Source organism: Nestor notabilis, unplaced genomic scaffold (assembly GCF_000696875.1).
Source record: "Nestor notabilis isolate BGI_N333 unplaced genomic scaffold, ASM69687v1 scaffold4885, whole genome shotgun sequence".
NCBI classification, from domain to species: domain Eukaryota; kingdom Metazoa; phylum Chordata; class Aves; order Psittaciformes; family Psittacidae; genus Nestor; species Nestor notabilis.
In genome coordinates, this window is record NW_009929684.1 from 59,373 (window position 1) to 87,349 (window position 27,977).

The following is a 27,977-nucleotide window of genomic DNA, read 5'->3' on the forward strand; positions in this document are numbered from 1 at the left end:
ACTTTGGGAAAAAAATGTAAGGATTTAGAAGAAAACATAAAACACTTAAGGAGGCCGGGGTTAAACTTGACTGGTTAGAATTGGTGTGTTACAGTGAAGTTAGACTGTGAAAGGCTAGAATTAGCTGTCCAGGATATCCAAACAGTGCACAGTAGTAGTCTGTGGAAGTGCAGTGTTGGAAGGTTAAAACAAAAGTCATCCATCTCATGTTATGTATATGCCAAATGAAAAATGAAAAGCCAGCCACTTCTGCTGGCTTTTAAATAACTGTGCATCCTAAGCCAGCTATAGCAAAACTGGATAGTATACTGGAAACTCTTAATTTTCTGGAAGTCCTCTCTTTTAACAATACCACAGGGTTTCTGGTCTGTTGATTTTTGTGGGTTTTCTCTGTAAGTCAGTTTTTTGTTTAAAGAGAAAAAGGTTGCTTTAGGCAAGTAGAGAGAAATAAATATTTTCCATATGTCTTCTGTAAAGCTTTTCTTAAAAGTAAAAAAAATAGTTTGTCTATTAGCTTAACAGCTACAGAATACTAAACCAAACTTTAAAATTTCCATAATTATCTAAAAATCTGGGAAAACATCAAATAATTACTCCCTGATAGGTCATTATTTTCCCAAGCAATCTGTTTTCTTTCAGTCAGCTGCAATAGGTAGAAATTGGCTCAAATAAAAATGTTAGTGCAGAAATCACCTGTCTGAAGTGACTGGTCCTAGGAAGGAGGCAAACAAACCAAATATATTTGATTTGTTAGGAGTGATTTTTGAGTGCTGCTTGGCAAGAGTTGTTCTAAAGATGCAGCCTCTTTTTTTCCCCTCTAGTTAGTTTTCCTTTCTGTATGTGAAAGTATAGAATCAGTAAGTTACTGTAGGTTCGGGTCGTAAGTTGAGCCTCAGGAAGATAGTGACAAATGGGGTCAAAAGTATGGAATGGTTTCTATAGGAGGTACAGCTAAGTAGATGAGCTCTGCTTATTCCAGAGAAGAAACAGTGAAATAGGGAAGTATATACCACAGGGAATTATACCACTCATGATAATAATATGAAATGGAAAGGATAAAGAAAAATCAACTGTGCATTGCCTTCCAGTGTAAGTCGAAACTAGTAGAATCCAGGCTGAAAACAAACAAAAAGTGGTAGTGGTTGTTTTCTGCATAAGGCAGTTGATGCAACCTTTTGCCAAAGGATCTTAGGAATGGTAAATCTGACAGGATTCCAAGGGCAACCAGAAAAGCTCACAGAAGCAAAATCGCTTTCTATAAGCAGTGTAACCCCCTGAACCTCAAGTAGTTGGAGAGTGACAGAGCACTAAAGGGAAAGTATTGCTAGGTTTTCTGTCATTTTATATTCTTCCATATGCACTGTTAGGGAGAGGATAAGAAGCTAGATGAACCTTTGGTTTGGTACAGTACAACTGTGTTACATTCCAAGAGAATGTAAAAGCCAGACAACCTGCATGTTTCGTTTATATGCTGTAAGAATTGCTTGAGACTCTCAATAGTTGTTTGATTCTTTGAAGCAGTGCATAGCTTAAGAAAAATCAAAAAAAACAAAAAAACCCACAAAAAAACGAAACAAACCCACTAAGAATAATAGATTTTTAATTTTTTTTTTCTCCATTGAAACAAGCAAGAGCAAAATTGTCTATGGGGATTTGGACGAGTAATTAGAGTAACAGGTTTTGTACTTAATTTTTTTATAACTTGCCTTTTTTTTTTATTTTATTCTGTATTTTAGTCTGCTGCATTGTAGAAAGTCTGCTTCCTGCTAAATGCAATGTTTAAAATGCCCTAAGATGGTAAGGGATAAGCTACAAATATGGACTATCAGGCAGGCTCTGGAGATTTAGTTAATCTGACCTAGATGTTCTTTTGATGATTGAGACCTGCAGTATGTGAAAACACTTCTCAATTTCAAAATGAAACACAAGGATATCTGTTGTATAACTCAGCTGTCCTTGTAGTGACAGACACATCAATCATTTCTGAACAGGAAAGGATTTACTATAAAAAGTTTGTAGCTTTGGAGCTGTTGAGTTCATTGGCATTCGGATCAGCAATGATATTGGAAGTTGTAAGTGAATTCAGCATTTGAATTTTACCATGTCCTAAAGAGGATTAGCTACAAATGCAGGCAACATACTATTTTCTTTTTCATTTTCAAGAGCCTGTTGTATAAGATGTTAATTCTTGACTTAGTTTTCGGCATATTTTATGTGAAACTGCTTAGTAGCTCTTAAAGAAGCACTGAACAGGTATCTGTAAACATAAATGTGGGGGAGAAAAAAAAAGGAAAAAAAGCAAGTACCTGGAAAGCAAAACTGTTTATATGTACCACTTTTGAATACCTGAGAAAGCCACTGTTTTTCTCTAACCTCTTGGACTGAGACTATTTTTAAAGTACAGTTAAATACACAAAGAAGACGCTCCATGTTGAAGAACTGTGGGGTTAACGTCCTATTTTTTAAAACCTTACAGTGGTTGAATAAAAAGGCTTGGATGATTGGTGGGATTATATGGCCCAATATTTACTCTGCAGAACACTGTTTCTGATCTATTTAGCAGATTTTAATGTATTTGACTGAAGTTTTGCATGGTGGTTTCTGCTATATGCTGAATTATTTCATAAAGATGTCATGGTAATAGTTTTGCACTTAGGAATATGGGATAAGGAAATTATCTGTGTTAAAAAGACAGAAGGTAAATTGACTTTTTCAATGGTAATTGTTTCCACTGTTTTGGAACTGAGACTCAGTATTTCTCACAGCTTCTTGTTCAAACTGCCTCTTCTATGCTAAGTGGTGTTCAAATTTTAGAAGTTGCACTTCATGTTTAAACAGTAGAGATTTCTTAAAATATTAACAGCTTAAAAGCCTTCATAAGTCAAAACACACGTTTCTCTGTAGGGATGAACAGACATTTCCTTGGAATCACTTTGAGCTGTATTAATGTGAATCTGGACACCTGAGATGAAAGCAGAATCCTCTGTGTAAATGATCCTTGTGCTAAAACAAGAGAGTATGCAGTAAATTTAAGTACTCCGTGGGAGGGAAGAATAAGAGTTGAAAATGATGGATGCTTTGCAGTTTTTATATAATTTTTGGGTATGCTGGACATAAGTACTGGCACGCCTGTAACATGTTTCTTTAAGAACTATGAATTTTCCTGTGTTTAAGAATTTATTTAAGTGGAGGAACTAATATTTTGATTATGGTTGGTGGTACTGAGATGGCACAGCGTAGTAGTCTGTACCAGGTGGAGCTTCTGATGATTGAAGCCTTTTTGAGATTGTATTCTGTACCTGTAGTCTGCTCAAAACAAGAGAGGAATGAATAAGCAAAGGCTCATTAAACCTGAGAAAATTAGTAACAGAAAAAACTAGGGCATATTGACTATTATACATCAATTCCTCCATGTACAAAACTTAAGAAGTAAGCCTTTGCTCTGTTTTGGGATAGGAATTGCCTTACAGTAGTATACCTGGCATCTGCATGGCAGCACATTACAGTTGTAACAGTTACTGCTCTATAAATTCTTGCTTTTCTTACTGAGCAGTAGCAAGAGAAGTCAGTATCTAAACCCACAATTGGTATTAGGTGTTACTAGTTGTAAGAAAATGACTAATGTTACCAGAGAGAGAGCACCTATTGACGATGATGTAGCTGAGTGGCATGGTTTTCTAGTTGCTAAGACATTGCAGTGGTGTTGAATACAAACATTTCATTGTGAAGACAGTTTGGAAGCATATTGTGTAATTCTCTGCCACAAGTAATACAAAAGATTACTGTGGGTAATAGCAATAATACTCTATTACTGTGGTGGTAGAAATTATTTAACATTTCAGCTCATCTGAAGTGTATATTAAAACAACTCTTTTGGCAGTGTTCAGCCAAAAAGGAAAATGTCTTCAATAAACAGACTGCAATTTTTAAGTCTCTTATAAATGTAGCCTTAATTATGTGTGAGCTTGTAGTCTCATTCAGCTTTTAAAAAAATAAAAAAACACCCGACCCAAACCTATGAAGTTTTATTAACTTTTCTTTTCCTTAGAATGTTCTATGTGAAGTAATGTGTTTCTTCTTGTGAAAATATTTTACAGACTCCTGGCTTGAGAGCACACTCTGGAAGGTTGCAGTGGTTTGCAAAGAAGTGTATATCAAATAATCAGGTATGTGGCCTGTATGATATCTTCTATGTAACTGTCATAATATTCCAAGAAAAATTGTTTGGAAGTATTTCATTGCTTGATTTTTATGTTTGTGAAAGGACATGTGACAGGCTGATGGGGTGAACTTAATGCTCTGTGTAAATGCTGGTGTATACTTAAACAGGAATATTATTTTAGCTGAATGCACACAGCATGGAAGTGCACATATATAGAAAAATAGTTTGGCTGAGATAACTATGTTCTTCCTTATTTCTTTTTAAAGATGGAGACATTGGAACAGTTAGTGGAATTAACTCAAAATCTATTTGAATGTGATAGAAATGAGATGTACTACTACTTGCTTCAATTGTGTGGTAAGTGAGCTTGTGATCTGTTTAGGTTTGTGTTTGGAGATAAGAAATAACCCTGAATTGGAGAGGAGTTTTATGCTGAAATGCAGTTAGCCTGTATACCATTTCTGAGGCATCTTGTGAGGGAGAGAGTACAGGGGACTTTTGACCTGCAGACCAGAACACTTACCTAGAACTTACACAGTACAAGTCTTCCAGTCCATGCTATTGTCTTGTGTCCTAGTTTGAAAGTTTACTCTGTTTTAGTTTTTAATATGCTTAAAGAAGTAAACTGCTTATTTGTTATGTCTTCATAACTGGTACAGATCTGTAGTCTTCTGTATTTGGATCTGGTTTAAAGGTGCATTTTTCTTATTATTTTTTTAAAAATCTACCAATTCTTCACCAGCTACAATTTAACTTTTGCTTCACTTATAGAAACATAACAGTTTTTAAAATTGGAAGGTCATATCTATGCTAGAGACTTAGTGTAGGATGTATCTATAGTGTTTTTAATTTTCTCTTTTTATGTATTTTTCAGTTTGTGCTGGGTTTGTTACTCAGTGTGTTGTGCTGTATTACAGAATAAAAATTCTGGAAGCTTCGGCTATTTTGAGGTCTTTAAAAAACATTTTGTGTTCAGACTGGATATGGAGCACTCAGTAGTAGATTGGGACATAAAAAAGCATTACAGGGACTGTTATGCACTCTAGTGATGTGTGTGTGTATATTAATGAGCTATTACAGCAATTTTATATATTTAGTATGGGGAATACTTGCACTTGAGCTTGAAGTAATTTTGGGCTGTTCCCCATGTATATTTTTGGTTGACTACAGCTAGCAATGTTTTGATTTCATATGGTAATGGAAGAGGCTTCTTCCACATTCCACTTCCCCTAAGCAGAAGAGGTGAGTACTTCCACAAAACAGATGATGAGACTTCCTGAGAACTTTGTTACTTTTCATTTCCTGAACAGCCTTAGTTTCAAAATCCAACTATAGCATTACCCAGTTCTGGCTTTGCACATGGTTCAACATCAAAAATCAAGTAAACCTGAAAAGCAGTGTTGGCTCAACAGGGAGGGAGCCTTCCTATTACCCCACACATCCTGTTCACCTCTGGCAATGACTAAGTCTGACAGTGTGCCTGCCAGGAAGAGAATCTAAGAAGATACAATTTATCAACTTCTGTCATGCAAAATCTTCAGTTGTCTTTCAAAAGACAAAACCAATTCCATCTATTCAAAGAAGTGGAAAACATTTGTGGGTTTATGTCACCATAAAACACAAAACCCGTGCATGTTCCTGTTTTCAACCATTACAGATTATCTGTTGAAGCTGCTCCATGCACAAGCACAGTAGAGAGTAGCCATAACTTCACATCTATTTTAGTCATGTTAAAAAAAATCTACCATCTACCAAGCTGTGATCGGAGGTGTAGAAGACAATGCATTTCGCTTTTTTAGAATCACAGAAGAAATTTTGCTGGAGAGAACTTTAGGAGTTTTAGGCCTGCCCATTTCCCATAGGAAGGCTTCAAAGATCACATCATGGCCTTGTCTAGTAAAGTTTTGAGTGCCTTCAAAGGTGGAAATCAAACAGCCTCCTTGGGCAACCTGTTCCAGGGTTTGATCATCCTCAGATACTCTGTTGCTGCAACTTTTAATCATCACCTTTCATACTTCGCACTGTGCTTCCAAGGTGAGCCTGTCTCACTCTTCTCTGTAACTTACAAGTAACTAAAGACAGCAAGTGGTCTGCTCTGTTAGCCTCCTTTTCTCCAGTCTGCCCAAAACTCATCTTCTTTGACCTCCTGTTCCTCATCTGCTCCAGCCCCTTTCTGCCTTGATGGTGGAATTTGCTTCAGTTGCTGGCATGTCTTCTGTAGTAGTGGAGCCCAAAACTGGACACAGTCCTCTAAATGTGGCCTCATGAGGGCCAAACATAGGGACAAGCACATGAAAAAGTGTTAAGAAATCTGTGTCCTACTCTGCTAACCACCAATATAATCAGCTTTAAAATGTTATCTGCAGTATTTAGTCCTTAAAACCAATCATTTTATCTTACATAGGGTAGTCACCAAGTTTGCTGCCTCTTCTGAAAAGCTGAAGCAATGCCATTGAAAGCAGGCATGGAGCTTCAATCAGCCCTGTTACATATCCGTGTGTTTTCCTAAACTCAGGTTGTTGCTGGGAAGAAGAGAACATTGTGCTGCAACCTTTCAGTATTGCATGGCAATATTGATTGCAAAGCAGCATGTTCTGCTTTGAAACTCCACCGTTATAACAATTCCAGAGAACATCCAAGTGTGTCATGCTGCTTCCAGGTGGCTGCTCCAGCTTTTCCGTGTGCTTTGACTTAGTCCAATGGAGCCTGAGCTGCTGAAAAGCTGAAGTTCTGTAACTGAACAGTGGAAGAGTAGCTGAAGACCTGCTAGTTTAGGCTGAGATACTGCCGAGTGAATGATTCATTCCGTCGTCCGCCTTCTGACTGCCTTCTTGCACTGCGAGAACTGGAATTCTGAATTAAAATATGGGTGGACAGATTATAGTTAGCAAATGTTGGGGTTAGGTAGCTGTGAATAGGACCTACAACCAGAAGCCAATGCTGTTCTGGTGACTTATGATAGGAGACGTAGGAAACCACCTGATGTATGTTGTTAAATAGCAATTAACTTTTTTGATAAAGTCCAGCTTTCTATTTATTTGCAGTTACGTGTAGTGATGCATGTATAAATAGACATTCTTGTTGAAAACAGTTGAATTATTCTGTGAATTTGGCAGCAATTATTTTTTTCTATTTCAGAAAACTTAACCTTTTACAGTCTTCAGGTACAGTTGGTGTAGGTTTTAGTAGTTTTTTGGGGTGGGGTTTCTTAGCAAAATGAGAGCCTGAAGACTTAAACTTCTGGGATGTAGATGCTATAACTCAGTAGCAGCATAACCAGGAGATACAATTTCAAGGATTTCAGAATAGAACTGAGAAAGTGGTACCTTAGAGGGCTAATGTTTTGTAATAACTTAGAAATTTTTGTAATTGTTTTTATAATTGACAATCAAGAATATTAGAACTGATGAGCCAGGAGGCACACTTCTGTGATGTTTGTGAGCTCGTTTCTCCTTAATTTGAAAATTCATACAATCCTTTTGTTGTTGTTTGCATCTTCCAGTGTCCTCTGTATTTTAAAAGTAGTTCAGAACTTTTCAGGTTGATGATCATATAAAGCAGAAGTATATGACTAACTGGTGAATTATTTTCCAAAGATACCTTTTTTGAATCACTTTAGATATGTGTGTGTATATATATATGTACTCAAAATGTGCTTTTGTCTGAAGATTTGAATCTGTTTTCAGATAACAACAACGACTGGAGAAAGGCTGAAGCTGTTTGGACTAAAATTCAAGAAGAAAATCTTGTTCCTCGTGAGAAAACACTAACCTTACTGGCTGAAATTCTTGAAAAAAATGGTCAGGTTGTTCCGTTTGAGGTACCTAAGGTAACTGGAGTTTAACTTTCCTAGCTAATAACACTTTTTAATATGTTTCCTTTGAAAAATGATAACATATAGCATTGCAGTAACTTAAATAAGTTTGTTTTAAAGGTTAGACATGAAGATACCGAAAGCTTACCTGTTTCTAGTGAAGAAGAAAGAAAAATAAGGATGCTTTGCAGGAAAAACAATGCAGAAGGTAAACTGAAAACCACTTCCCCACCCCCCACCCCGGCATTTATTTTGAGATTTCAATTAACTACAGAGCAACAGATGCTTGCTGCTTTTTTTTTTGTTGGTTTGCTAGTATGTTAAGAAAGTTACACAGTAATGCTACCTGCCAATATTACGTTTCAGAAGCTGTTATGAGAGGGATATGCTAAATATTTAAAATATCATTAGGAAAGCTGACTTCTAAATGCATGTTTGAAAGGCAGTCTATAGAGAAGTTGCCAATTTTTAAGATTATCAAAGTATTGCTGGTCTGTAGTTCACTTTATACTGTTGGGTTAACACCATGTTAACTTTTAAATGTATTCATTAAACACCAGAAAATAAATTTATATACAGGGTAATATCATTTCTGTGGTTCCCAGAAAATCCAGCTTTTTGGTCAAAAGTTTTATGCTTTGAGACATGAGAAGTGTAGTGAGATTAAAGCTTGATACCAAGTGGAATAGCTGAGACGTGTTTATGAGAAGGCAATTACTTATTAAAAGTTGTTGTTCAGAGATTTTGTATTTGCCCCTGCTGTTGAAGTCTCAATAATAAGATCAGATATGGTTCCAAAGTATACTTCAGGTACCTTATTTAAGTATAGATTTGGCAAAGAAATTAAATAGACAAGATTAAATGAGGTGGAACTATGTTACGGAGATAACCATTGCTCTCCTCCTAGCTGGCTTTTATTTCTTAGTCTGTTTTCTATCTGCTGATGTTGCAAAGCTGTTTATTTCTATTTGAAGGAAGGATTCAATGTGTTGCATAGTGTCTTTAGCTTCTTTACAACGAAGATTAAAGTTGTTCGTGTTTATCTGTAGGATTTGCAAACTTTTCCTCCTGTTGTTCCTTCCCCATACAAATAAAGGCTATTAAGAAAAAGCAAACATCAAAATGTGCCCCACAGCTTGCAGTTTCAAACCCCTGTGCCTGTGGGTACCCCCTCAAAAAAAAAGGCCTTATTGAGAGATCACATCAATTCTACTATGAAAAATTAACAGCTTTTGTGTGCAAACTTCCCTACCTCAGGTGAAAACGGAATTAACTTATGCATGAGTGTTTGCCTTTGTATATAGAAATGAGGAGTGTGCTTCATTGCAGTTCCTTTGGCTTAGTCTGTGTTTAAATCATTAGAAATCCATTCCTATCCATCACATCCCAAAGTAGGGTCACAGAGTCAGAACTAGCATTACTGGACCTCTCAAAGTGGGGAGGAAATTAGTCTATTTCTAGCATTTGCCAAGATGCAGAGTATTTGAATGTTCTCAAAATCGTGATTCTCTTCACCTTTACTGTGACATACAAACACGTATCTCACTTGGAAGCAGATAAGAAATAGAATTAAATAGGTTTAAAAAATTAATTTTGCTGAATGAGAAAGCTATATAAATACAAGATACCTAGTCTTTTTCTTCCCTGAGTGTTATCAGTGTATTTTACAGGTTGGACATGCTGGGTTTTAAGCTCTTGAGTTTTTAAAATAAGAATCTGTCAGCTCTTCACATGCTTCTGGTAATGAAATGACTCTATAGAGTTACTCAGTTGCAGGAGCACTGATTAGAGGTCTGGAGTCTGGATATTCTGTATATAGGGTGTGTAATCTCATGTTATGTATATGAATTTAAGAATCATGTATTATGACAGACAATGTTTTCAAGAATTTTCTTCATGCTGGTAAATTTTGGGACTCAAAAGAAAATGAGAAACGCAGAAATATTTTCACTGAAAACATTTCAAAATTAATGGAGTGCATTTTATAACATTATTCCTAGGAAAGCGTCCTGTGCCTTTGATATCATAAATGATTAAGTGGAGAGGAGGAGGAAACTAAATATGTCATGGACCTTGCAGGGAGACTAATTTAAAACCAAACTATGAAATGTAACTGTTAACTGTCTATGATAACATTTGGTACTGAATTTATTAGTAAATTATTCCTATATATTCTTTTATTTAAAGGTGCAGTATTTGAGAGGAGGTGGTTTAGAGCTACTGTGAATTAGCAGGGAAAAAAAGACAGATGTTGGGAAAGAGTTCTCTTGGAAAAAAAAACAGCGTAAAAAATAAGTTGTCACTTTTATATAACAATATAGTGTAATTTTGATGTGAGTGTAATAAGGCAGAATATAACTTTTTATCAGCATTAGCTTTTTGATAGGAAGAATATTAACTTGGTCTGGTTATGTAACTAATTTCACAAATTTATCAATTCTGACAGGGAGGTGTTTTGAAAAGCTGTTTCCTGAATGCTTGATTTATGCTAAGTCATATTTTCATTTTTATCATGATTCCTCAGTGTGAGAACCTGACTTTGGGGGATCATGTTACACATATACCAAACAGTTGCATTTGCTGAAACAAATTTGACTGTCTTGAGAACTGAGACTTTCTTGGCAAGTTGTCACTTTTCTAACAAATCTTTCTACTTGAAATAGGTACTATAACACAGTATGATTTTGAAACCAGGAACTTTCTCTTTTGAATGCTAATATACTTTAATAATTTTAGATGCCATTTGAAGAAGTGATAAGCTGATAATACCTGATCAGGCATACGTCTTAATTCAAGACTCATCTAGTTATACTTCAACCAGACTGCCAGTTCAGTGATGATCTTTAAGGTCCCTTCCAACCCAAACCATTCTATGATTCTATACTCTTTGGTTGAAGACGTTTAGCATTCAAACCAAAGGGAACACCAGCCATTTTGGTTTGGGGAATGCCAGCTTAAAATTCCACAGCACACTGTAGCAAATGCTATTAGTGTGACTCTTTTTGTGACAGTAGGATTCAAATGAGATGTCTTCATCTTTACTTTTGAAGTATAAGAAAAAACTAAAATGCCTAGCACCGTGACATTGCTAGTCATAGTATGAGTATTTCTGAAAAGTTTTAAGGGTTATTGTAGCTATGATTTGCATTAGCAAAGGGATTATTTATTAAGTTTCATTAAATGAAACATGCAAACACAGTCTAGATATAAAAGATCATTTGTGGTTCTTAACACAGTTTTCTAGCATACGTTACAGCCTGGATGGCAGCTCTAGCTGCATGTTTATAGCCACATAATCTCGTTTCAGAAAAATAAATGACTGAAAAGTGTGCTTATCATTTTTCCCCCTTTTTGGTAACATCTTTTCATACACTGACAGTTATTGTGAATGCATGAAATAAAACTGTTAATCAGTCAAACAAATGCAGCGTAGTTTACTTGTTAAATATCTGTATATTTGTAAATTGTATGTTTTGTATAAATCTTGTCGTAGCCAAATAATTTGATCTCCCCATATTGGAATCACCTCCTATATTATTTGTTAAATGCTGTTGTGATCATGCACCAGACACTGTAACTATATACCCCAGAATTAGGTGTTGCTTTAAAAATCCTGAGTCTTCCCCTTCTAAACAGCTGTGTTGGTATTTCAGCAATAGACACATATAGAAAAAGAGCAGTAGCAAACTTTGTGGAGATACAGACATATGTCAATTGTTGTATATAAGCAGTTTTGAACAAGTTGTGACTAATAGCTTTGGGGTCTAAGATGTAAGCAGAGGATAAATAGATTTAAGATGGATGTTTTCAGTGAATAGGTGGTTTCTGTCTGTGATCAACATCATTGCAATAAGATATTTAATTTTGCCTTTTTTTTCCTTTTTTTTTTTTTTTTTTTTCCTTTCTAGAGGCCTACAGTATTTTCCTGAAAATACAAGGGAAGAATGAGCTTCATCATGGTTCTTATCTTACCCTTATAAAAGCCTTGTTAGCACAGGATTGTCTTGAACAAGCCATCAAAGTAAAACAAATGTAAGGCTTTTCTGTGTTTGGGGGATTTTATTGTTTGGGGACCCAACAATTAAGTTAAGTGAGGCATGTTTTAAGTCCTTATCTTTCAATGGGAAAATGGGTCATGACTGATAATTAGGAGCTATGGTAAGAAATGCACCAGTGTTTGATAGAGAGAGATGCTGTGTATTAAAAAGGTACTAGAGTGACAGTATGTATTGCTAATAACTCATTTCAGCTAACAGTATCAACAAACGTACTTGGCTTCAGAACTGAAAATCTACCCTCCTGGCAGTCTGCCTTTTCCTCTTTAGAGCAATATCCAAACAGACAAGATTCCTTCACTTAACTGCCTGTGAGCCTTCGCCTCCATCCCCATCCCTGCTGCTGTCCTACCCTACCCACACTCCCTGGCAGCTGGCTGCCTGCCAGATGCAAAATGGTACATTTGACTGTGGTGCCAGTGGCTAGGAGGTGACCGTAAACCTTAGATCCAACTCTTAACGCTTCTGAAATAAACCCAACCTGCTGACATCTATTATTAGAATCAACAGAATCGAATTAACCTTTAGTGAGTTGCATGGTACACCACTTGTTTTAATTACTGCCTGTAATGTGTTTTCTGGTCAGATTATAGGCTTCAGAGTAAAAGTGTTACTATTCGTCAGTGTAGAAAGAAGAAAAACAAAAATTTAAGTCTTTAATTTTTTACAACTAAAACAAGAGCAGTGGTTGTCATGAAATGTGTTCTCTGACTGAATACGCTGAATTTGAAAGTGCCTGTAGGTAACTTACATGCTGCATAAAGCACTATAAAAATCTAATAGTTTTTAGAGTCAACTTAGTCTTTGATGTCTGGGAATGGTATAGTGTAAGACAATGTTTATTATTTTCATGTTTTCTTTAAAAGTGTTTAGACCAAAGAAATGTCTTTCATTGAAAAAGTATTTGACATCTGCATTCAGAACAAATAATGTTTTTTCAAATAGGTCTCAGTAACTGGACTTCATGGTAAGGAATGTTTGTGCTTGATGGATATATGGCTTATATCAAGGAAAATCTAAGATGGTTTATCAAATTACGCTCCCTGAAATAGAAGTAACTGATAAGTCTGTATAAATAGAATATGGAAAGGAGGTGTTTTTAGAAGCACTAAAGAATTTTGATAAAAATTAGGTAATTTGTTAAACATTCACACAAAATATTAATGTATTGCAATGTATTGAAAGATTCGTCAGGGGAGAAGTTTGAAACATTCTACTGCATTGACTGCTTCCCTGCTCAAACACAGTTGCAAGGAAGATGTGCAAAGTATTGCATGTTATCAGCAGTAATTTGCAGGTTGGAAGAGCAGAAAAAAGGTAGTGGCTTGTTCCTAGTATTTTAATAATTCAGAATTCCCACTTCACATATGCGTTTTAGTATGTAAATTCAAAATGCAGGGGTAAAAATAAAGAACAAAAAATTGTAAAGACTAATGAAGTTGGAGATGTGTTTCAAAGGATGCACCTCTGAGGCTTGTGTTATTTAATAACGAAAAAAACAGGACTTGGTAAGAGGTTCTATTCTTTGTCACTGGTCAAAGCCAACCATCATAACCCCTGTGCTTTTCAGAACTCTCCTACTCCATCTTGTAGCATAGAAATGCCAAATAATGACTTTCTAAGAAACTTGTAACAGCTCACTGTTGCCTCAAGACAGAAAATGCTTCATATTGGCAGCGTTCATGGTGTTTATCTCTGTATTTTTTTTTTTAGTAACAAAATGATGCTTACATTAAACATTTTCAGAAGTTTCAAATTATTCACTGAAATAGACAAAGTGATTGTGTGAGTACCCATGGTTGAGGAATAGCAAATCTGTGTGTTTTGCACACATTTCTGCATGCTTGACAATTTTTCCAACCTCATATTACAAAGAGATTACTCCTACAAAGCCTAAATGTGTGCAGTGGCCTGAAACTTGTGCAGCTCCTAATATTTTCATAAAATACAGGAAAGCTACCTTCATTTATATAAGCTAACATCATTTTCTTTTTTTCTCTGCTTGAAGTCAAATTTGAAATTTAAATAATATTTTGAGTGCCTTACTATAAGCATTAGTATAGGCAACAAAATAAGTGGGTTATTTGGTTTTTCTTTTAGTTTAAAAAGGTCAGATAATTTTAAAACTTCCCTCCTGGTATCAGAACTGAGAAACTTCCATGAGGAAGTGATGTGGCAGAAGGAAATTGCACTCCTGCTCTGCATTTGGAAAAAAACCAAACCCAAACCAAACAACCCAGGAGGTTACTGATATGTTGGTCAACCCAAGCCTAGTTGTTTTTACGTTCTAGCACTGTTTAGAGGGATGTTTACTGCATTTAGTCCAAGAAGTTTTAAATAGAAATTTAGGAGTATTGGAATGATGGATTAGTTCTGTAATAGTAGCTAACATCTATTTAATCACACTAAAGATTGGAAGATTGGAGAAAGTAAATCCTTTGTTATATGTAATTTACAGTCTCATGCATGAATTGTTGACTTAAGGGCTTTGACAGATGGGACAAAGGGAAAAAAAAGGCGGAACTGAGCAGTGGGTGCTTAGGCAGGGATTAAGAGGATTGGTTGGGAGAGTAAGAAAATCCCAGAGTCCAGTGACTGCATTTCTGAGCCTGGGAGGCTGAAAGTGACTGAGAGGATAGTCATATTGTGTGCACTGTGAAGGATTTTCTTGGGATTGAGGAGAATAATTTAGCAATGACCCTGCTTACCTCCCAATCCTCTCAGCCTCTAAGTTCAAGTAGGTAGGCTGCTCAGTTGTTTGCCACAAGATGATCAGTGAGGTTTATCTTGATTGCTGATATGGTAAATGGCAATGCCCCCCTTTTCTGTGTAGAGATTTTGTAATCTAGAAATGAACGTTTGTAAACTTATCCTTATATATTAAAAATGTGGCTATCTGTCATTTGGGAACAGGAACATTTTGTAGTATAGGATCAACATGATTGCTGGTTAGTCTCTCTTGACTAATTTTCAGAGTGTTAGAAAAGCTCTAGCAGTGTTATTAAAGTAAAGATTCTCTTTGCTATAGATATGTGAAGTTTTGTATTACAGGAGATGAAGAATTGATAAGCGAAATACAATTTTAACATGGCTAAGGCAGCAAATGTAGTATGTTCACTTTAAAACCTGTATACATCTAGATGACAGAAATTTGAAAATTAATCAACCAAATGATACGGTGTTAGTTCATAATATGCTTTAGTTTATGTTTAAAATATACAGTGCTGAAAATAAATGTTTCATTTTTTACTGCTGAAAGAATAGTTTTATATTTTATAATTATGGTGACTATTGAAAAAAGAAGAAAAAGTATCCAGCTTAGGATACAACAGAACAATGCAGGGCATGCAGTTATTTTAGTCATCTAATATGTCAGCATTCAAGAATCTGAACCGATTGTTTAAAAAAAATCTTGTACTTTGTTTCTTTTGTTGCTCACTTCCAACTTTGTCATCTGTCAGAATGCAAAAAAAAATTATCCTTCTATAACCATTGACAGGATAACACAAAAGCTGTCTCCAGGTCGATATTTTGCAGCAATATTTTTAACATACGAACAGTAGTTTTTATAATTTCACCTTGGTGCTCAACCATTTATTATCGTATCAGAAGCATGTCAGTAATTCCTTTCTAAATGTCTGCTTCTTTTAGTGCTGAGACCCACATCAAGGGCTTCACACTGAACAGTGCTGCCAGCAGCCTCCTCATCATATCGCAAGTTAGGCGGGATTATTTGAAAGGTATGTCACAATGCTTGACCTTTACGTCACATTAATGCCTCTGCAGATTTTTCTTGTAACGCCCTTCGAATACTTGGATAAAGGAGTCCATTTAGCAAATTACCTGCTTATCAAGAGCCTTTTGTGGTAGCTGAGAGACGTAAATTACTGTACATGCATTTATAATACAGCTTGAATATGAATGTACTTGTCATTTGACCACTTAGTCCAGTTTCCATTCCATTTAACACAAGATGGGTTTTCTTAAGATGAATCACAGCTCTTCAGACATGCAAAATTTGTGCTCCAGAACGAGAGAAAGTACAGGCTTTCAAGTGCGTTAAAATTCACAGCACAAGTCATTTTGCTTTGGAAATTAACATACTTTAGAGCATCTGAAACAATTCCCAGCAGTTGTTTCGTGCATATTGTGTTGCTTGTGTGAGATACCAGATGAGTTAAATTGACTGTTAAATGTGCATGATTGTGCACTAAATGATTATAATATTGATTCAAAAACTTAATGAAATACTTTTTAATAGTTCTCAATAACAACAGTAACAAAATACTCAGTTTTGTTTTCTTTTTAACATAAAAATGATGATAGAAAAGGAAATGGTGGCTGAAGAGTGTGTAAGGGTACCCAACAAGATGGTGGGTAAAGTTTTACAGTTGTGTTACTTTAGTTCTTGGCATTGGTTGTTTTGCAGGGAAGAGTTCAGCTCCACAGTGTTAAATTGTACTTGTTTAGTTGTGCAGTAGAACTCTGATGAGAGAAGGAAACCCTGCAGGCAAGTAGTTTTACATGCAGTGCTACATCTTTTATGCCTGTGCAAGTGTACAGTGTTGATACATATTTCTGTCAGTACCTTTCAACGTACTGACAACATACAAATGTACAAAGAAAATGTGTTACACTGAATTGGATTTTACTTTCATACCAACAGGCATACCGGAAAATCTAGTTTTGATTCTGCCATCAATTAATTTTATTTCATTATGCGTAGCTGTAGTAGCCCATACCTGTGTAATATCAGGTACATTAAGATACTTTAAGATGAGCATGAGGTGCATCTTCTCATTTGTACTCCTTAATGCAGCTGATAAACTTGTCTTCTTTTCGGTTCCTTCCCCAGTCTCCAGTCTGACATCATTGCCAGGTGTCATCAACTGAAATACATGCGGTCAATACAATTGCTACTCTTGCTCTTGGCGAATCTTAAGTTTTTACAAATTTCAATGCCTTCACCTGCCTTTCCCTGTCTGATTTTACTCTAACAAATCTTATGCTTTTTCTTGTCCAGTGTGCAGTGAATTTTTACCAGTTCTTCCTAAATATTACACTGGAAAAATCTTCACTTCTTCAGAACATGACTGATGTTTCTATATGCCACCAGTCTCCTGTGCTAACTATATGATTACTTTTTACCTAGCATACTAAATTCTCCGCCACAACCACCCTCTCCCTTGCAGTACTCTGAAAATGTTTCTTCTTGCACAATATGAAGTTTCTCAAGAAGACTCTAGAATTCCATTGCTTTGCAAAATTGTATTTTCGTTTACCTTCTGCATTGAACAAGCTTTACTTTGGTACTTTAATTGAATAGTCAAGACTTGATCCTTGTTTCTTTTTTAATTTGAAAGATACTGCTTCTCTTTTTGTAAGTGAAGCCTTGAAGATGCAAGCTACTAAATATTTCAACCAGACTAGTCATTTTCTGATTACCCAGGAAAATTTTGGGTACTGTCTTCTTGTAATTTTGTGAGCTATATTTGACCTACGTCCTATGATGGCTTTCACTTGTATAAAACTGGCTTGCATTATATCACTTCCTTATGAAGTTCAGCGTCGTTCTTTGCAGTGTAATGTAGATGCTTAAGTACACTTGTAAGAGCTCTAGTATCTTCTAGCAAGAGCTTCTAGCAAGGTTACTTGAAGAGTCAGAACTTGAGTTTCATGTTAGGGAATTGGCAGAGTTTATTGGAAAGCCTTTTAAAAGACAAATGGTCAGTTTTCACAAGCACATATTTACTTGCGTTTATGTACTTGAAAAATCAAGGGATTAAATTATGAATTCACATCAGTAATAATAAATGCTTTTGCATAAGGGAAAATAAAAAAGATACCAGAAGAATTATCCAGTATACTCCTAGTACATAATATCTTGCAGTAGTGCTGCACACATGCAACTTTCAAATCTTTTTCTGTGTGTGTTCTTGAGAAGGCTGGCATACCCTGTGCAAAACAGAGTGTGGACTTAAAATGTGGAAGTCAGAGCATTTGAATTTAGCATGTGTTTTAAGTTAGCTTTTTTAATTTTGTGAATCTTGTCCCTGATGTGTTGCTCCTTTCCTTTCCCCAAAAAGAAAGAGGTAGGGGGGCTGAGAAGGAGGGAGCAGAAAGAAAATTTGCTGTGAAGTGCGGTTAGGCATGCAGGATGTTTTTTGTTCCTCTCATGTAAAAGGTAATATTTGGTTTCTGCAGTACCTGCACATTGGAATGTTAATGCTGTGGAGTTTAAGTGGGTGTATACTATAAGTGTTATCCCTTGGTATTATAATTATTATCTGTGACTAATCCTGCCTATGTTGGTAAGGAGTGAGAGATTTTTACCAGAGGGGCATGTCTTTCTCTGTATGTTTGCTCATGGATAACATAAATTGACAAGAATTCTGGTTAGAACAATGAGGGTGACTTCATCTGTGGTGGGTTTGGGAATTTGTGGCAGATGGACAAGAGATTTGTGTATTTTTAACATCGGTAATTGCTATAATTTTAGGAGGTTTTGAGGAAACTGTCAAATTTCAAGTTTGTTTTTGTTCTTGTATAGAAACTGTCCAATGCTTTTATTTAAAAATTAAATATTGGTAAACAAAGTTTTGGTGTACACTTAAAAAGACAAATCTGAATACTAGACTTCTGCAATTTCAATAATGAATTACATTTTAAAACTATTCTTATGCACGCAACATTTTTGGGGTTTTGAAGAAAGTTGATTATAGTTTGGAGAAAAAAACAAGCTGAAAAGGTCATGACCTTATGGTCATGGGGGAGGAAATTTATGACACAGATGCTTTCTTTGAGCTGGATACTAAAATTAATTAAATGTTAGAAGTATCTTAATTGTATTGACCAAATAATTCAGGTCAAAATGCTGTAATACTGTTGAAAGTTTCTATTAGTGTGTATATATATATTCAAGTTATAATTCACTATAGCAGCTTTGGGGCTTAAGTTCAGCAAGAGAATTACTTTCTGTAAATGTTTTTAAAAGGGTAGTGTTAATGATACCAGCAGCATGGTTGCCTTCTGAACTAAAATCTGATTTCTTTTTCCCTTGTTTCTTTACCATCGTTAGATGCCATGGCTGTTCTGAAAGGAATACTTGACAGTGGCTGGTTGCCTGCTAGATCAGCAGTTATGGCTCTCATTCAGTCTCTGACTGAAAAAAGAGATCTAAAGAGCCTGCAAGCACTTAAAAACATGCTGGAACACACCACAAAACCAATTGGTATACCTGCCTCACTAATGGCTAATGCTATTGCATTGGCTTATACTAAAAAGTAAGTATTTCTAGGACCTAGTATATGTAATTCTTCTATGCAGAGTGGTGGGAAATGGCTTGCATTATCCATTTCATTCTTACAGTAACTTAGTTGTTAAATTCTGGTCAAGTTGAGCAGTGTGCTGTGCAGTTCTATTCTGGTATCATTTCCCAGACACATAGGGATAGCTATGAAGCATTTGGGAGGGCATATGGTCTTCTAAAGTGGTGTAATTTGGCTTTGATAACTTTGTTCTAACATACTACGCCTCAAGTGAAGTGTTCTCCTTGGTGTTAGATCAAAAGCCCTGTGAAATCTGAATGTAAAATTGAATTACTTCATCAATATAAATGTGAAAAATCTTGGAACCTAACACCCACAGATTATGCACACAATACTTGATTGTAAACAAAAATTGCATCGAGCATCCTTTGATTCAACTGTTTAATACAGTATCATCTTCTTCTGCCTAGCATTTCTGCTTTAGTTGATACATTGGTACTCTGCTAGTCTATCCTTTGTATGGAACTGCATGGGGGAAGCACTTCTGGGATAAAGGGCGTACTATGAACTTCTCAAATATGCTTTGCAGGAACCAGTCTTCAAGAATCCTACATACCCTGTTGTTTTATTTCAAACCAGTTTCATCAGGTAGAGCTCCTGTGTCTAACTCTGCAGGAAAGCTGTAGAACTGTGTAGTACATAACAAATACCTGATTGCCTCAGGCATGCAGACCAGAGAGAATAGCCACTGGTGTGTTTTGTACAGCAAAAAGAGCTGAAGCAGAGCCGTGCAGGCCAGTTCCAGTAGTGTGCTCACTCTACTTTCAGCTACTGAAAAACAATCTGTCTATAAAGGATTGATCCTTTAAATACTTACATCCGAGCGGTTCTTGGTACACAGTCCTAGTGCATTGACTTTTACCTAAATTAAATGCTCCAAATAGTAGAGATACTTTAGGATTTGTCTCAAGCTGCATATTTTCCTGTCTTTCCATGTCTTAAAAGCGTTGCAAAGTCATGCTGTGTTCTTAAGAGGTAGATCAGTGGCAGGAAAAAATAAATAAATAAATTGCTGTGCACAGACACAGGTTATTTAAGCACCATCAACTTTGTTTTTCCCATAACACAACTAGCCTGAACTTATGAAAAGACTTAGCAGCAGCATAAATAATATGCACTTTATATATTCTTAAGTATCTTGCAAATGACATTTAGTGTTGTCTTTTGCATCTAAAAAGGCAGGCATGGGAAAAAATGGGTAAATAATTAATTGAATAGCTTTAAGAAAAATCTTAGTTGCATGCATTAATTATTCAGATACTTTCTGTTAATGTTTTGGTTTTGCTTTCTAGATTAGCAGAACACATTTTCCTAAAGCAGCTAGCAGAACTCTGCTTTCTTAATGATGCAAAAAGTGCATTAAAATTACTTAAACCTTGTACAAGTCAAAGATCATAAAAAAAATTATTTGCGGGTTAATTTATTCATTCAGTCATAAATGGTTTCACTTTTACATTATCTGAGTGAAGTGACAGGTACTCAACCATTCTGGGAAATATAACCTTAATGTAGAAAACAAAGAATTTAATATAATTGCTTCTTGAGGTTTAGGAATCTTGATTTCAGAAACTAAGCCAGTTCAATCTCTTTTCTTAGCAATGACCTTGATGCTGCCATGGAATACCTTGAGCCTCTGCTTATCTCTGGTGCACAGAATCCTGATCAAGGTGTCCAAAGTATTTCCTATTTGTTAAGAAAGGTGTCTGAGGAAGGATTAGAACCAGCTTTGGGAAAATGTAAGTTAATTGCAGTGATATTTAAATATTCTGACTAGACAAAGGTGTTACGAAAGAGCTGTTACATGTAAAACCTGCTCAGTCAGCATAAATCATGCCTGTGAAGTTTACAAAAGTGTCTTTTCAATCAAATATTTTTCCTTATGTACCTGTCATTTTGCAGTTGGTGTGATGGCAGAACGACTGGCCAGTCAGTTTGGAATTTACAGACCTGTCACAGATCTTTTCCTTCAGTATGTCAGTGCAGACAGAGTGGATGATGCCAGATCGCTGATACAGGTAATGATATAACAAGAGAGGAACAGCAATGCTTAGAGCTTCTCAAAGGTTAACGGAGAAATTGTCAGGAAGAGGTGTTGTATAACATAGGATAGTACTAGTATGCTTTTGAATTAGCGTGTGTAGCAGTAGCACAGTTTAGGCTATTCCAAACCACAGGCTAGTACTCTAGTACTAACAGTAGTAGTGGGTGCCAGAGTTGGAAGGTATTTTGTTTTCTAACAACCTGAAAGGAGTAAAAGAAGACTTGTATATTGCTTGAAATTCCATCCAAAGCAAATACTTTTATATGTTTGCTGTCTAGAAGAAGTTGCTACTTGCAAACCATTTCCTTGCAACTTAAGTGCTGTAAACATAATAACTTACAGCTGTACAGTTTACAAACCAGAAGCAGGCAATGTCTGCTCTTCATGGACTTTATTTCACTTGTTTGCTATGACATCATATATGGTGTGTTCAGGGTTTATTAAGAGCTGATTTTGCTTTCTATTCACTTGAGTGTCACAGACACATTAAAAGACAAGTGCTGGTCTCTGGGCCACAGTCTCAGCTGAGTTAGCCATCTTCAAGGGAATGAGACAGCTGCATTAATGCTCCAGTAAAACGGAGCTAAAGACAAAGCTGAGCCAGACGTGGGATGATGGGAGCTTGCACAAACAGGATCCATCAGGGAGGTTCATCCCAGCAGGTGGCAGTCCAGCAGTCCACCAAGTCTGCAGATTGTTCTGTGTGCGAGGCCTCTTACCATCTCCTCATAGTGCATACTACTCGTTTACCAGTGCCTAAGTATTTTAAGCTGCTAAAGAAAGAGTTCTGCTTCATCCGTCCAGTTAAGACCGTTTTTTGAGAAGAATGCATACCAACAGATGTGTTCAGCTACTTGTGCCTCAATGTGAGGTGTCTCATTTCTAAATTCCCTGCTCTGGAATATTACTTTGTTTATTGCTTTGTCCAACTGCTCATCTGAGTATTAATCTAAAAGGAGACTACAGTTTTGATATAAAACCCTCTTGCTATATAGCATGACACATAGAAAGGGGGTGGGAAGGAGGAAATCAAGTTATTTTGCTCTTCCTGAATTTTTGATTGCTCTTTGATTGAAATGAATGAAATTGAATGAGTGAATGAAAATCAGTTACAATTTCTTGCTGCTGTGAAGAAAGGGGAGAGTTGCATTTTTAAGTAAAATCTGTAAATTCTTAAAAATTTTCAAAACATTCAGTTATTTCCATATGTGTATTCCTAAAACTTGTTATTACACACCATACAACTGCTGGAACTAAATTCATGGCTGTATAACATACTTGAAATAACATTGTATACACTGCATCTTGGGGGGATATTTCTAAATATTTCATTTTAAGTGGACGTTCTCAAGCTCGAGTTTAAACTTCTGTGTATATGAGAAAATTTTGGTTTTATATGGTGCAGGAAAAACTTTCAGTTATGCTAAGCATTCTTTACTGCTATTGTGGATCAAGTATTCTGCTAATAGGTAACTAGAAGATAGGAATAATCATTGTCCATTATTTGTTACTTTCTTGAAAAGTACTTCACAATCTAAACAAATTATTTTGCTTGCAATAATCTGACATATTAGTACATGGATGGAGAATCCTCGCTTTCAGAAATGCATCTGAGGGTCTATTTAACAGTTTGAGAGACAGCAACAATGTCTTTTGTACTGTCTGGAGCATAGATGCTTTTACTGACAAAAATCAGGAGTGGTTTGGTGTTTCAGCATGAAAGGGGGCTGCAGAGAACATTTCTCCAACTAGGCTGTCTCTATTCTCACAGCACCTGCTGACAGTAGGTGAGAATGGCTGGAATCTGTAACAACATGTCACAAGTTTCTCCCTTGAATATTTCACCTGAGTTTATCTCCATAAACCAATTTTTTTGTCAGAACACTGAAGATACATTTTTGTCTGCCTGATGGAATGAGGCTTCACACCTTTTCACTTGGACCTTAAAGAGCTTGTCAAACCATGTTACATATACAGTACATTCATAATGGCATAAACTAGAATTTCTTGTTTGCTTAAGTCTAAATCGGTAATTGAATGTAGTAAATCAATGGTATGTGCATTTTTTATATGCACAGTATTCTCTTCTTCCTGTGCAGCCAGTAAAAAGCACTGTGCATTGTAAGAATTTTGAGACTGATGCCTTTGAAGAAAATACACTACAATATTGTCTTGTAGATTTTATTTTGCCCTTTTTTCTAATGTGAGATGGATTTTTGATTTTATCTGGTCTGTCTCAAACTTTTCCAAGTTCAACTTCTCTCTCTCTCAAACACTGTCTATTGCAGTGAAAGCCTTTTATAAAATAGAGAGATTGAAATCAGTCCTTTGTATGCATAAGTGTAGGTAATTATACTTTAAAGAGAACTTGCTTTGTACATTTTAATTTTTATAAAGAAACGAGCAGTTATCTCCCTGACACCTTATTAAATGTATAATTAACCTTATGATCCCTAGCTCACTTGTGAATGCTTGGCAGTATAATTGGAGAGGAATAGTGTTTCTCTTTTTCATTCTTTTGCAGTCCTAAAACCATTTTTGTGGTATGTTGAAGTATTAGTTTAATTCTTTCCCCTATTGTTTTAAACAAACTTTATACCTACCATTTTAAAACAATGTTTATCAAAATGGTGCATGAAACAAACTTGTTTCCTGTGTTCAGTGGTATTTTTCTGGTGGGTTTGAGTTGCTTTCCTCCCCCCCACCACCCTAATGTTCTCTTATTACCTTGTAAATAGGTAGTATATTAATTTAAACATGTGTGATAAGTAATTTTGTTTATCACTAACCTGCTTGTGACTGCTACATTAACTATTCCTTTTTCTTTAGAGGTGTGGTGCGTTAGTTGAGGAGAAGAGAACTTTTATGAGTTTTATGGCTAGATCGGCATCTAGGCCTGGACAGGTATAGTATTTTTTCATGTATATCATTGTATATGAAGCAAAATACTATTTCATCAACCTTTGTTAAAGTTTTGGACCTTAAACTTCACGGTTGACAGCCTTATCAGGTTTCTTGGGGAGGGAGAAGGTTAATAAGCAGAGCTGGTTACATTTAAAGGAACAGTTTACTTTATGGAGCATGATGAAAAGGAGAGCGTAGTTAATATTTTTCTATTGTTTCAGTCATTTCCTGCATTTCTGATGTTATACTTTATATCCTACCAACATTGTGCTTTAAATGTTTTACTGCACTCTCCAGCTCAGTATCGCAACCTGAAAGTACTTATTTTATTCACTACATTGTGTGAATACAAATGCAAGTTAAAACCTCAGTGTCTCTCTAATGATAAAATGCCTCAGTGTTTACATTAAAAAGACACATTTCCTATTACTTGTGTCATGGTTTAACCCCAGCCAGCAACTAATGGTTTTAGGTGGTTTGGGCATGTTTCTAGTTTGAGTGTCTGTTTAGGTTTCTGGCGCTCTGCTCGTTCCATATAAACCACAAAACCACACTGATTTCTCTTTCATTAGGGAGCAGCATCACAAGAAAGTTAATGCACAAACTAGAAAAAATACTTCTCAAATGAGGGAAATTGCACCTTTATGCTTTGTAGAAATTGCCATTAAATACTCCTGATTAAAACTCCTGTTGAAGTGATGATAAATACGATGATGATAAACACCATCTTCTGGTGTCTGTAGAAGAAATCAAAGAAACTTGAAATTTTCCAGCTCTTCAAGCTGAAATTTTAATAATGCATAGAAGTTAATAGCATGTGATAAAGATGCTATTAGTTGCTATGATTTTTTTTTTTTTTATTTTTATTTTTTAAACTCAAGACCCGGGAGTTTTTGAAACTGGAATCAGAGGTTGAGGGAGGGAGGCTCCAGATGTAAGCACATTAGTGATTTGAATTCTTTTAAGCACTGATCATGGCTACTATTGACCTCTAGGTCTGTGAAGGCTGCTGAGTGGTTCGCATGGTTTTTTTAATTGATTGAAATTCTGGCATATTCTCATTAATATATGAATTGCTTCCTTAAAACAAAAAAATGAGACTCCTCAAGTAGGGATTTTAGTCCCATGTTTTGTTTGGTTTATTTTTGTGCCTGGTTTATTTGACTGTTTTGTATCTGCATATGAAATTTTGGGAAGGAAGTTACGTCTGCTTTAGTTGTACAGTCCATTCCATGTTATTAGTGCAGTTCGTTTCACTTAAAAGATCTGAAATAATTATTTGAACTTTAGCAGTTTTATTTTGTTCTTTTGGATTTGAAGTTGATGCTCTTTTTGTCTGTGCATTAAATTTCATAGGCAAAGGCGATCGAGACACTTCTGGAACTGATTCCTAATCATCTAGATCCAGAAATTGCATACTGTTACCTCATGAGATGTTATGGTAATGTATTGTCCAGAATAGTTTTTCAGTAAGAGCTCTCGAGACATTCAGAGAAGTCATGGAAACCCTTAGAACTAACATCAATAATTTTGAAGGACCTTACTGTTATTAGTGTAGATTCTTTATACCTGTTTTAATTTAGCCAAGATTAATATTCCAGATGCCTTCATTTGGATTTTCCTAAGTAGTTGGTTTGAAGTGCTAATCAGTTCTCTTTATAGTTGGAGAGGAATAGCTCTTAAAAAATCAAGTTGCTTATTTAAACATGTTTGTCTGCAACTATCACCCTTGAAAATCCAGGATGTGTAGCCCCTATGGCAACACTCAATTGGAAGCTTATGTCTCTGTGCTGTAGTGTTCTTTGCCTTGTGTACTCTGACAGTCCTCCAGTTTTATTATAGGGTGTAAATGCTCTTCACACGTGTATTACATCAGAAGGATATAATGACAGAAGCCCTTGTGCTTCAGTCTATCACAGAGGAAATAAAATAGGAATAACTTAAGCAGAATACTTCAAATCCAAGGTGTGCTGTTAAAGGAATACAGTTGCTGTATTTGAATGAAGTTGTAGAAGTTCTCAAAATGTAGTAGTTATCTTAGAAGTTTCACTTGCTTAGTAATGTTCAATACAGCAATCACTACCATAATTGTTTAGCCCCATAGTTTCATTCACAGCAAGATAAGTTTCCTAACATATTTTTATAAAACAAAAAAATCCTCCCTTTTATCACCAGCATGTATTTGCTGCTTTATACTTACCATTAGCCCTTTACTGCTTTTACCCCAGTAGAAACTCCGTAAGTGATCTAAGGAATTTTTTCAATACTCTTGCCAACTGCATCATAGTACAACAATTTCATAAAGAAATCGCAGAGAATCAGTCACTTGCTCTGTTATACCTTAAACAGTGGTTAGAGTGTATTCAACATGCAAAACCATAGTGCATGTGGTGAACAGATGACTGCTGTAGTTTCTTAGGCAGAGATATAGCTGGCTTGTGGCAAGTTCTAGAGGAGACATTCAGTACCAGCATGAACAGTTTTAAAAGCTGTTCCCAGGTTATTCTGTACGAGTATCTTGCCTGTATTGAGACAGGGATTTCCATTCCAGTATTGAATGGAAAGTCCACATAAGTTACTTGATCTGCTTCACCAAGACTGGTCTGGTTGAGTCATACTAAGGCATCTTTGCATTTTCTATTGCATCTTTATATTCTAAGGAAGTAAGGCAGTGTCCTACTCTTAAGATAATCAAGGGCATTATTACCATGTATAATACATGGCGACAGAACATAGTTAGACCTGTACACACGAACAACAATTTAGCTACCTCTTTCCGTCATCCCTTCTCTTCCATTTTTGATGCAGTGGTGAGTAGGTTAGTTTCAGTTGGCTGTTAAAATGATCATCAGCAAAGTATTTAGCACAGCTGAAGTTTAGAAGGCTGTGCCTAGTTGTGTTCTAGCCGAGAGGGCTAGAAATAAGGTCTTTTATTTAAAAGATTTTAATTTTATTTTGTCATTTTACAGTTAGCGTGCCTTAAAACATGATTTCTCATTTTGGGCTAAGTCCAGCCTTGTGGTATCATCATTTTCTAGAGAACAGATAGTTTTCCTGTCAGGTCCATTGTTACTTGTAATTAGTCAGAAAGGGGAATGAAAGATAACAGAGTGCTGTTATCACACTTGGTTACTGTTGCTAGTTATGGAAATAAATGGACGAATAAAATGATAATTATGTATTTAGCAAAGTACAGTAGAATATAGTTTGTATATCAGACATCCACAACTGAACAAATAAGGAGACATTGACTCCTTTCCCTATCCTGAGATAGGATCCAGGACTGCCAGGACTAGACTTCCTTCATCCGGTGAGGTGCATGATCTTTTATGTGTACCTTCTAGGAAAAGGAAACATGTGAAATCACATTTGGGTGGCCCATTAAATACAGCCTAAGTATTAGGTCTTTTTTTCGTCTTCCATATAATATATGTATCTATTGTAAAGAAATAGAAAGTTAACAATTTCTGTTCATTTTCTAGTGATCTCAATTTCATTAAACCATCACTACATGCAGTTTCTGCAGTAGCCTCCCACATTCAAAAAGGAGTTCAGCCACTTGCCAGATATGACTGGAAAGCTTTTTCTCATGAGAATGGGACACAAGCTATCTATTTCTGCATAATTAAAGCTTTTTTTTTTTTTCTTTAAGAACCATTGTTTTTGTAGCCCC

At 35.9% G+C, this 27,977-nt stretch overlaps 1 protein-coding gene across 1 annotated transcript in view; it reads left to right on the forward strand.

Annotated features, from left to right (window-relative positions):
• LRPPRC (leucine-rich pentatricopeptide repeat containing) overlaps positions 1–27,977 on the forward strand; it is a 77,274-nt gene that overhangs the window by 48,090 nt on the left and 1,207 nt on the right. The window contains exons 25-35 of the mRNA XM_010015093.1: positions 4,098–4,166; positions 4,429–4,516; positions 7,849–7,991; positions 8,097–8,184; positions 11,885–12,008; positions 15,683–15,771; positions 19,110–19,314; positions 20,956–21,095; positions 21,259–21,374; positions 24,230–24,304; positions 25,661–25,745. Of these exons, the coding sequence (XP_010013395.1) occupies positions 4,098–4,166; positions 4,429–4,516; positions 7,849–7,991; positions 8,097–8,184; positions 11,885–12,008; positions 15,683–15,771; positions 19,110–19,314; positions 20,956–21,095; positions 21,259–21,374; positions 24,230–24,304; positions 25,661–25,745 (1,222 nt within the window). The remainder of the gene's footprint in view (positions 1–4,097; positions 4,167–4,428; positions 4,517–7,848; positions 7,992–8,096; positions 8,185–11,884; positions 12,009–15,682; positions 15,772–19,109; positions 19,315–20,955; positions 21,096–21,258; positions 21,375–24,229; positions 24,305–25,660; positions 25,746–27,977) is intronic.